General features: G+C 37.1%; 2 protein-coding genes across 2 annotated transcripts in view; both read left to right on the forward strand.

The window, feature by feature from the left end:
* The window catches only part of LOC109232392 (putative disease resistance protein RGA3), a 20,239-nt gene extending 11,406 nt beyond the window's left edge, over nucleotides 1–8,833 (forward strand). Inside the window, exon 2 of the mRNA XM_019398140.1 lies at nucleotides 8,174–8,833. Within this exon, the coding sequence (XP_019253685.1) occupies nucleotides 8,174–8,236 (63 nt within the window). The 3' untranslated portion in view covers nucleotides 8,237–8,833. The remainder of the gene's footprint in view (nucleotides 1–8,173) is intronic.
* On the forward strand, nucleotides 5,780–8,151 carry LOC109232393 (putative disease resistance protein RGA3). Its single transcript, XM_019398141.1, has one exon. The coding sequence runs from the start codon at nucleotides 5,862–5,864 to the stop codon at nucleotides 8,064–8,066; it is 2,205 nt and encodes a 734-aa protein (XP_019253686.1). The 5' UTR covers nucleotides 5,780–5,861; the 3' UTR covers nucleotides 8,067–8,151.

A 12,275-nucleotide genomic window follows, 5' to 3' on the forward strand; every position in this document is an offset into this window, starting at 1 on the left:
GATTTAAGTGGTTGGAGCGGAGAGTAAATGGCAACCGGGACTAAACATTGGCATGTATGTGTTTAGTGTATTTTTCATATTTCATGTATTTTTATTATGTTGGCCTGCTACGTTTGTGTTTGTGCTGTAGTAATGTTTTCCTTGTTTGTTGTACTAAATTTTATTTTAATTGAAGTGGAAGTTAAGTTTAAGTGCTTGTGTTGTTATATGAAACTATCAAACCACGCTTTACATATTACATTTTCCTGCAATTAAACAGTTTTTTCTTCACTCATTCCAGATTGTCGAACATAATTTTATTTGATATATATTGCAACATACACAAGTACAAACACGTATTACAAAAAACAATACCAAAACAAAAGACTAGGGGTATCCTTGATAGTTGGGTACATTCGACGAACTTGCACCAGGAGCCGGATTACCACCGCCACGCACACCACCTGAAGGACATTTACGACGGTCGTGTCCTGTTTGCGAGCATATGCCACATTTACGCGCATAAACGGTGTCACCAACATCCATTTGGTTCCGTATACGCGTTCTCTTTTGCACTTGCAGCTTGCACAAATAGTCCTTGTTACATACCATCTTAAAAGGTTCCGGCGGCCAATAATGCTCAGCACCTAATGGCTGCAACTTCCCACTATACGTGTCTACGTATGCAGCAACACTGTATTGCCTATCAATATAGTTTGTTGCCCCATATCCAACTTGTTGAAAGCACTTCAACGCATGTGCGCACGGCATGTGGTAGATGGTCCATTTCCCACATGAACATAACCTTCTATTTTCATTCACCGTTTGTAGATTATTCCCACGGTGTCTGCAGATAGCGGTCTTAACTTCAAAAACACCCCGTTCATGATCGTATTGAAGAAATGAATGCCACTGTGCTCGCCTCCTGGACCTTTCAAATCTTCTCATGGGTATTGGCATAAATTGAACACCCCTGTCCATCAATGCCGATGCAGCTGCATGCCTTTCAACAAACCTCTCCGCACTCTGTTTGAATGTCATGCGGACCATGACAGTGACAGGCAATCCACGGGCAGACTTCAACAAGCCGTTGAATGACTCCGACACGTTTGTAGTGAGGGCTCCCCATCGTTTGCCGCCATCAGCATGCAATGTCCACATGTGAAGCTCATGTCGCATCAACCAAGTATAGGCTCGTGGATCTATCTGCCGGATCGCTTCCATGCGCCTCGTGAATTTGCACTGGTGGTGCTCAGTTGCAGCCATCCACATTAAGTCATGCAAGGCCTTGTCAGGAAATTTCTTCTGGAAATTGGCCTTCAGGTGCCTCACACAGTAACGGTGGTATGCATATGGTTCCTGCCATTCAAAGTGACGAACAGAACTTAAAATACCACCATGCCGATCAGATATTAGACAAATACATGAACGCTGTTTGACAACGTGCTGCTTCAAGTGGTTCAAAAAAAGCATCCACGTCTCTTCGCTTTCGTTGGCACATATGGCAAAAGCTAGTGAAAATATTTGTCCGTTGGCATCAACTGCAACTGCAGTCAAAAGGTTAATATCATACTTTCCATAGACATGAGTACCGTCTATGGAAATTACAGGACAACAGTGCACAAAACCATCAATTGCTGCTTTAAATGACCAGAACACATAGTTGAAAATATATACGGGTCTGTCCGGACTCCGCTCACGCATCCATTCAACAATCGTGCCGGGGTTAAAATATTGCAGTGCGGCCATGTACCTGGGCAGATTTGAAAAAAACTTATCCCAGTCGCCATAAATAAGTTCAAAGGCACGTTTGCGACCGAGATATGCCTTTCTTTTGGTTATAGTACAACCATACTCCTGGTGGACTGCTGTAATACACTCTTTAATCTTGAACCTAATGGACACTTCCAAATATGGAATCAAGACAAGAGAAATCAAGTCCACATCCAAGTTGAAGTGATTCTCATTGAATGTGTCCATTTCACATCTGTGCTCGCTAATAAATTTACCCACTTTCCACAAACCTGATTTCTTCTTGATGGCACGCAACATCCAGTGACAACCCATAAACCACCTACGGCATACAACCTTGTATACCTCCGTAGTTGACTCACTTACCGTCATCTCACGACACTCTCTTATACTGTAGATTTTTACAGCCCTAATTAGGCGAGCTTTATCGGGGAAATACATGTCCTTTGTCAGAACAGCTGGTCTAGACTCATCCCACATCGCTGACCGAATTTCGTCATCATCCCTTGTGAGGGCATCCACGTTCGGTATACTTGGCAAATTATCAAAGTAGGGAATATTCCGCTCATGAAATGGCACGTGGGACTCGTACACTCTTTGTCTAGCGGGAGGTGGAGGAACATGCTCCCTCGTCAGCTCAGGTTCAACATTCACTTCCTCCTCATTATCACCCTCATCATGGAAGGGTGTGTCATCCCCAGACTCATCCGCATTGTTTTCATAATCACTATCATCTTCCTGACTCTGCGCATCAGCCAAATCACGAGTCAATACGTCGTCTATGGGCAACTGTGTGAGGTCAGGAACATCAAGAAGCTCGTTTTCACTGCACAAAAAGAACAAAATGATAAGTTACCCAACTACATAAATACATTTGATATAGCTATATCAATTTACTTACAAGTCGCACTGTCTTGACGTTTCATGATGAATATTTTCTTGTTGGTGATGACTCCCGGATGGACCACCGTGCTCCAATACTCTAGAACTACGCATATTCCAACTAGGGACGGGGTCATAACATGTAAAATTCATATCCGGACGGTACCCCCTATGAAAAATATAAGTGTTAATACAAATCCAATTAAAACATAAACTAAACATCGCTAAAGCGTAGTAAAATTAAAGTTTACCAGTCGTCTTGTGGATTATATAAAGTCGAAAAATTATTTTGTGGCTGCTCATTCGCCGGTGGTGACAAGTTTAAATCAAGGCAAGCTCTTTCATCAGCAATCTGTCCGGCAAAAACTGCTCCAGAATAACCACCCGATGACTGAGGGTTATCCCTACTATGCACGCCCTCATTATTGGGAACGTCTTCCACCTTGACGTACATTTCCAATAATTTTATTACAATAAATTCCCTGTATTCATCCGGAATCCGCAAAAAATCTCTAAGAGTTTCATCATCCTCGATGTTAAACTCAGAATAATAAGCAAACCCCTGCGGAGTCACTGAATTCGGAAACCTACCGGTTACTTTAAAGTTAACCGAACACTTCCTCACACTCATTTTTTTACATAACAACGAAACCAATTTATCATACTCCATAGTAAGCGGCAATTTAACATGACACTGTGGAGGTGAGCTATACATCACGGAGTTATTCTCCAGCACAACCTCACCCCCCTCAATATAATGAAACCCTTATTTTTGGCTCTTCAGACATTGTACAAAAATAATTGATAAGAAGAAGAGAGAAGTATGAACGGAAGCTAAAAGTTTGTATTGAATGAATTTTCATAAAACTGAAACACCTTTAAATAAGGCAAGTCCGAGCCTGGGCTGCAGAATTTTTTTAAGGAATTCGCAGTACAATAATACGTTTTATGTGTTTGAATTATTGTTATGTCAGTTAATTATTGGTGGGGCCAACTCAGTATTCGCAGTACAATACTGCGAATTAGCAAAAAAAAAATATTTTTTAATAATACGCAGTACAATACTGCGAATTAGCTAAAAAAAATATTTTTTTAATAATACGCAGTACAATACTGCGAATCACTATTTTTTTAACTGATTCGCAGTACTTTACTGCGAATTACTTTAACGGCTAAAGTTCCGTTAAAGTAATTCGCAGTATAGTACTGCGAATTATGTATTTAAGTAACTTTTTTTTTAGTAGTAAAAACATGTTTTTTTTGTCCAAAAAAATATTAGAAAAGTTTCGGTCCCTCACATAAACTGAAACAGAGGGAATAATATATAATCGGTGTACAAGAAGTTCCAATTCCACCCACTTTTAGAGTCTCAAAACCGGCAAATGCAACAGAACATAGATTACCATTGTTTAAAGAATGAAGGCATTAGATTGCCATACTAGTATATTATATATTAATATAAAAATAAATTTACCAACTATATATTATTTTTGGGAGCGGCTATATTGTATAATTTTTCAAAGGAAGATTATATTGATTCACTATATTCAGGGGCGGATGTACATGAGAGGGACTGGGTTCACATGAACTCATCCTCCTTTCCCTAAATCATATACAGCACTAATGAATTTCAACTCAAATACTTAACTTAATTAACATGGGTGAACTCAAGTTCAAGCAAGCATTTTAGTGTACTAGTAAGGAGGTGCACCTTCTACCTTTTAGTTAGAAGTTTGATCCCCATACTCTTTCTTCTTTTAAGTAATATTTTAATTAATAAATAGGGTTAAATCCCCATGCCCTTACTGCTTTTCTAATTAAATACATTGTTTTTGTTTCTTTTTTTCCTTTTTTAATTGCTTCCATGTTTTCTTTTGTTTTTTTTTCCTTCTCTTTTTTGGTCTTTGTTTAGATTTTTAAAATTCCTAAACTAAAAATACATATCTCAGGCACCTCTCTCAGAAACTCGAGTCTCATGATACACTCATGCTCTTAAAATCTTCGATACGCCTCTGAGTCTATATTGTCAATTGAAAAAGGAAAAAAAATGCTTATTAGAAATTATATTACTAACTTTTAGTCTGAATCTTGAAGGAAAAACTTCAAAGAAATTAATTACATAATTTTATTGAATAAATTTTAAATCTTTTATTTAGGTTTCACTTTAGGCTACTTTTTTGATATAGTAAAGATTGATTTAATTATTATAAAGATTCTAACAATAATAATTCATGCATATTTTAATATTTCTTGCTAAATAAATTAACTAGTTTTGTGACTAAATTCAGATCTCTCTTTTGATCATTTCCTCGAACTCTTCTTCCCCCAACTAAAACATCAAAAAGAAAACAAACACATATAACATCTACATAAAGCAAAGTGACAAGGTGGGTCAAAGTCAAGGTGCTGAACCCATTTTCTCAAAAGGGTCGAATCCAAAAAACTGAATTAATTGGCGAAAACCATGAGATTAAGAAAGGAAATTGGAGTTTCCACTCTGTTGTAAGGAATTTTGAGTCACATAAAAAGTTGCCAATTCTGCAGAATTACTACTCTGAAGCTTCATTTTCTATGATTCTTGATTGTGTTAGCCCTTGAAGTAAAGTGGACAGTGGACACTGTTTTACTACACTGTTAGCCCTTGAATTACTACGCTGTTATCTTTGTTTCTCTTTTAAATTTTTTACTTTTGTTATGAGCTGAGATAGCTTTGCAGCTTTTCAATTAATTTCCACCACCTTGATGTTTGTGGGGGGAAAATGTATAGTTTTAATTTGGTTTCTATCTAAGTTTGTCTATTAGTCTACAGATTTGATATTCCTTAAATGTTATTCCCTCTAACTAAAACGAGCTATATGTTGGATGACAAGTTAAGAACCTATCAATTGGTGAATGGAGTTAACCACCTCATAATAGGTTCACCTATTAAAGCGAAATTTACACGGAATTGTCAGTAATAAGTTACATGTTAGTAAATTGCTAACTTAGAAAACGAAGCAAGTTATGTTGCTACAGCAGGTTTAAGTACACTAATAATGAAAGAAAATTTAATTACATTGTGAGAGCTCAATGATTTTTGTGGTCTAGGATAGTTTGTGACATTTGTGGTGAGGAAGAAACTTCCAAGTCAAGGTCTTCGTCAACCCTTTAATAAGTTGTGTTTAAAAGGCTACTTTTAATACAAAGACTTATACTAGTAGTTTGCAACAAAAAGGTTGTTGATCTTCAAATCATATTACTTTCTCATCATGGCTGAAATTCTTTACGAGCTTGCTGCTGAGATCTTGAAAAACTTGGGTTCTCTTGCAGTTCAAGAAGTAGGATCAATTTGTGGACTAAGCGATGAGCTTTGCAAGCTTTCTGGTACAGTTTCTTCAATCCAAGCTGTACTAATTGACGCGGAGGAGCAGCAGCAGAGTAGCCATGAGGTGAGGGATTGGATAAGGAAACTTAAAAAAGTTTTCTTTGAGGCTGATGATCTCTTGGATGACTTTGCTACTGAAGTTACGCATCGAAAATTGGTGAATATGGTAAGCATCTTCTTCTCAAAGTCAAATCGTGTGCTTTATAATGTTAAGGTAAGTAAGTGTCTCAAGGCCATTCGAGAAAATCTAGATGTAATTGCAAAATATAAGGCCTCCTTAAACCTTGTTGAAAGGAGGCAACCTTTACTTCTTGAGTCTAATTTGGATAGAGAGACTTATTCATTTGTGCCTGATGGAGAAGTCATTGGTAGGAATGATGATAGAACGAAAATTCTGGATTTTCTTATGGATGCTGAGGTAAATGAGAATGTTGCGGTTATATCAATAGTTGGCCTTGGTGGACTAGGGAAGACCACTCTCGCGCAATTGGTGTATAATAGTGAAATGGTTCAGGAAAAATTTGATAAAAGATTGTGGGTTTGTGTTTCAGACGTTTTTGAAGTGAAAGTGATTGCAGAAAAAATAATCGAATCTGCAGGAGGGGAGAAGGCTAATTACCTTCAACTAGATGCTGTGCAAAACCAGCTTCGAGAAATGCTTGATGGGAAGAAATATCTACTGGTGCTGGATGATGTGTGGAACGAAGATGCCTTGAAATGGTCGAGATTGAAAAATATGTTGATCGGTGGAGCCAAGGGAAGTAAGATTTTAGTAACTACTCGTTCAGTTGTAGTTGCGGAAGTTTCAGGAAGTGTTCACCAACATAAATTGGGGGACCTTTCAAAAGAAGAAGCATGGGCATTGTTTGAAAAAATGGCGTTCGAATGTGCCAAAGAGAGTGAAAATTCGAGTTTGGTGGAAATAGGAAAGGAAATTGTGAAAAAGTGTGGAGGAGTTCCTCTTGCAATAAGGTCGGTAGGAAGCCTACTACGCCTAAAAAGAACGGAGGATGAATGGATATATTTCAAGAATCAAGATTTGTCAAGTATCACACGAGGAGGCGACAGTGTCATGGCCATTTTGAGATTGAGCTACAATCACCTTCCTCACCATCTAAAGATATGCTTCGCTTATTGTTCCCTTTTTCCAAAGGATTTCCGTATTGATAGAGTTGATTTGATTGATATGTGGATCGCTCAAGGCTTTATACAATCAACTACTAGCAACAGAGACAATGTGGAGGACGTTGCAAATTCATATTTCATGTATTTGTTAAGAAGGTCATTCTTTCAAGAAACTAAAGAACATAAATCGTTTCCGCATTTTTACAAAATGCATGATCTTATTCATGATGTTGCGAAAGAAGTTTCAGATAAGGAGTTCTTCAGTATCACTGAAACAGAAGATGCAGAGATTGTAATTCCTGAACAAACTCTCCATGCTTCTTGTTTGTTCCAAGTAGATGGTTCATTGGAATTTCCGAATCTCTCCTACAGGAAGCATATGAAGTTGCGGACATTTATTTACCTAAATGGGTCAAACAATGTTGTCATAAGCAATTCAACGTTAGAGAGAATGGTTTCAAGTTTTGAATGTTTACGCATTCTGCATCTATGTCACCTGCGAATAAAATTTCTGCCTCAATCTTTAGGTGGACTGAAGCATCTAACATATCTTGCTATTTTCTCTACAAGAATTGTTACTTTACCAAATTCCATCACGAAGTTGCATAATCTACAAGTATTAAAGTTGGTTAGTTGCTGTAAACTCAAAAAATTGCCAAGAGATATTTGGAGATTGGTGAGCCTTGGACGTTTGGTATGTACGTGTTGCCCATCATTAACCCATATTCCACCAGGACTGTGGCAGTTGGCAAGTGTCACGCATTTGGATTTTGATGGTTGCAGTTCATTGGAAGATATGCCACCTGGAATTGGCCAATTGACATCTCTACGGACATTGACAAGTTTTATTGTAGGCAAAGAAAGTCGCATATCTGGTTTGGCCTTGCTGATCTCAGAAATAGATTACACATTAAGTTCATGGGACGAGCCTGTGCAATTGGAGAAAGAATACCTACCGATGTAGTGAAAAGAATGAAACATCTTCAGAAGCTGTTCGTAGAGTTCGAATTTGGAAATCAAGAGGATGATACTGGAGCTGATCTGATAATGTTGGAGGCCCTGCAGCCGCACCAAAACATTGAAAGCTTGCGAATTGTAAATTATAGTGGATCTTTTACTCATATGGAATCTTGACGTCGTGGAGAGCATAGAAGGTGATGATGATAAATTCATGCTACCATCAAATTCTCCTACAGATAGAACGATACTTCCCTTCCCTAAAGCGGCTTTATTTGGGGATAATAAGTGAGAAGATATTGAAGCAAATTCTTTGCCCATCATCCTTCTCCTCTTTGCAATTTAAATAGATTGACTCTAGATTCTATTAAGGGCCTAACAACTATGTCAGAGGATTCGTTCAGGAAAGCCTGAAGCAAAGATGCGAGAAAGAAGTAGGAGAGGACTGGCATAAGATTTCTCACATTCCAAGAGTTGAAATACGAGAAGAGTTTTGATAATTATTACCTGTTTAGGTTGATACTTCTCGTCGTCTCATAATGTGTTGTTTTTATACTGTATTGTATTGCGTTGTTGAAGAATTGAAGCAATGCTTGGATAGAAGCATGAGTCTGCTAGTGGCCCAAAAAGGCAGGTGAAGGTCAAGGTGCTGAAAACCATTTTGATAATTATTCTTTTATTACCTGTTTAGGTTGATACTTCACTGTTTCCTACTCCAAGAAAGCATCATATTACTCAATTAAAGAACATATGCCAGTAACAAAGCTTCTATCTTTTTATTTTCTTAATTACTTTCGGTGCGGGTATATGATACGACTGTTCTTAGCCATAGCTACAACTTTTATATGTTTATCACTTATTATCCCGCCATTCGTTAATTCATCACAAATTAAATTTTTCCTCTAAGCTAAAAGGGTTGACTTAACGGTGTTCAATCCTTTCAAAGAGAGAGATTCGAACCCATACTCGGTCTAGCTGCCTCTCTTTGTATTTTATGTCTCAGCCTTTTTACAGCTATTGAGTCAAATACTAAGATAGTAAAATAGTGTATCAAATAAGGGGTTAGTGAATATGTATTGTTATGATATTTTTGGTAAGATTAATCAAGGCATTAGTGACCTAATGTTTGATAATGCTTAGTAGTCATAATGAAAAGACAATTACTATTTGAATTATAAATTGTTCAATGGATGTAATCTTTCGTAGAAGGAATTTGGATGATCTGGTAGTATATCTACTCCTATCCGATACAGTGGTGTATTTGCATATGGAGAATTATAGTCATCATTATCCCATATTAAAGATTAAGAAATTAAAGGATATGTTTGATTGTGCAATTTTTTTTTAGAAGAATTACGACTGCTACCACACAATTTCGACCCTTTTCCTAGGAGTCAAAATGATTAGCTTCAGTGATTTGGTAATGATAATGAAATATAATACTCCATCTGTCTCATATTAACAGTTGTGGTTACTAAAAATAGTTGTCTTAAATTGTGTCATTTTAGAACTTCAAGAAGAAAATAATTGTTATTTTCTTTTTTTACCCTTAGTAATAATTGTTCTTGAAGATGGAGATAACACTTAAATAGAATAAATATTCAATGAAGAGAGATTATATCTTATGGCATAACTAAGGGTAGGATAGTACAATCTCTTTCCTAATTAATCTATATCCATACTATATTAAAAGCACGAAGGCCCTTAGCGAAATGTTGTTCGCCATTTTTACCCTTTAAAAACTGAATTTACATCGGACAAGATTGTAATTTAATTATATTCCTAATATTTAGGATTTTAAAATGAGTTACAATTTTGGTTATTGAATATTTCCTTATTTTATTCCTTATTTGTACTATGTAAAAATTCCTAATATTTAGGAAATCAAAATAAAATAAAATTGTATTGAAATTATTTGAAAATTGTACGTATAGTTAATTAGAAATTACAATGCAACTAGAATTGTTGGTCACACACGAGTTTGAATTCTTAAAAGAAAAAAATATCAAACATAACAATCTATGTAAGAGATATTTATAAAGTTACTAAACTTAAGTATGTTTTAACAAGCTTAGTCTATTATGACTTCAATTTTAGTAAGCATGTATATCAGTTTTATTAATTTATAATTTTTCATAAGGATTTACTGATGATTATTGTATACGACTTTTAGAAACAATTTACTTATTAGCGCTAAAGCACACGCGCAACGCGCGTACCTTAAGACTAGTATTTCTTAAGAGGCGTGTAAAAGAGAAACACGACAGATAATATGTGTTGGCCCAAGAACATGTGAAGTTTTGAAGACTGACAAAAGAACTCAGACATGGACCAGGTCCATCTTGTGAAGCACAATCATGATCGACCCAAACATGTGAGATGCACGTGAAGGAGATAAATCTAACTTATCAGAAGTAATATCTCCTGATCTGATCGAAAAGGTTGCATATTGGATAAGGAGAGAAAGACTCCTTACATGAAGAGAACACAGTTTAAGAAGAGTATAGTGTTAGAGTATGAGATAAACTAGAACTCTTCTACGATAGAAGAGTAGAATTTGTATCCCAGCTAATCTCTAATACTAACCCATTAAATATCAGTGTTGTTCTCTTTTACAGGTAATGCACATAAGTAGAAGTTAAACTCAAAATTGAGAGCAAAAGAGCAAGGCGATTTTGCAAGCTAATTATGTGTGATTCAAGCGGTGCAATCCTGAAGCACTTGAACAAGATAGAAGAACCAGTTCCAAGTGTCTATCTTTTATTCTAGTTCAATTGTAGTAGGTGATTTTACATTGTACCTTTCAGCTTTTATAGAAGCAAATTGTATTAGGTACCTAGAGTGTTCAAGTTAGATTAACTTGAAGTTGTCGCAACAGTTGAGGCTTTGTGCCACAACGGGATTAGAGTTAATCCTTAGGTTTACAAAGATTTTTGTAAATGCTATTTTGGATCAGTGATTTTTTGTGGAAGTTTTGGAAAAATGCTACTGAGTAGTAGGTCGTTGGTTTTCACCTTTTGAGCCAGGTGTTCTGCACGTAAAAAATCTTTGTGTTCTTTATTTTCTTTACTTCTTATTCCGCAAACAGTAGTAGTTGGAACACATAGAAGAACCAGGTCCTTCTATAGTTCAGTTAAGCGAAAATTGGGTACCACACAAATCCCCCCCTCTTGTGTGGTATTGAAGTATAAAACATCATTTGGTATCAGAGCAGGTTATCCTTGAAGAGGCTAACACCTTAGGAAAAGATCAAGATGAGTGCACCACTGGAAACCGGGAAGGGCAATCCACTGGTAGGCCCCCACTCTTTAATGGTCAGTACTATTTTGGTGGAAGAACAGGATGAGAGATCACATCATAGGAGAAGACATATGAACTCTGGGACATATTCACTGATGGTCCCCTGGCTACTACAAAGAAGAATGCTGAAGGAGTGGACGTGCCAAAGACAAGAGCTGACTGCACTGCTGAAGATTTGAAGAAATGGGAAAAGAATGCCAAGGCCAAGAAATGGCTTGTATGTGGACTAGGTCCAGACGAGTACAGCAGGATTCAAAGCTGCACCACTGCTAAGGAGATATGGGACACTTTACACGTGGCTCATGAAGGAACTCCTCAAGTAAAGAGATCAAGAGGATCACTGCTATATTCTCAATATGAGAATTTCACCATGAAGGAAGGAGAAACTATTCAGGAGATGTACACAAGGTTCACAACACTAACAAATGAACTTAAATCTCTTGGGAGAATTATCCTTGAAGAAGACAAGGTTGAGAAAATCTTGACAAGGGTCTTACCAGTAACTTGGGAAAGCAAAATCACTGCTATTCAGGAATCAAAGAACATTGCTACTCTCAAGTTGGATGAACTGATTGGAAATCTCACTGCCTATGAACTGAGAAGGCAAACCATGAAAATGGATGCACCCAAGAAGGAAAGGAGTCTAGCTCTCAGAATAACTAAAGGTGAAGATCTAGAGGATGATAAAGTGGCCATGATCACAAGGGATTTCAAAAAGTACCTGATGAGAGGAAAGGGTTCTTCAAGAGGTACAACCTTCAACAAACCAAGAGCTCCTAAGAAACAGACCCACGAGGGTTGCTACAAATGTGGCAAGACTGATCACATGATCAAGAACTGTCCCCAGCGGGAAATTGAATGGAAGAAGGAAAGGGCTGAACAAAGGAATAGAAAGAAGGAACAGGTTCAACCCAAA

This window comes from Nicotiana attenuata, chromosome 9 (genome assembly GCF_001879085.1).
Source record: "Nicotiana attenuata strain UT chromosome 9, NIATTr2, whole genome shotgun sequence".
Lineage (NCBI taxonomy): Eukaryota > Viridiplantae > Streptophyta > Magnoliopsida > Solanales > Solanaceae > Nicotiana > Nicotiana attenuata.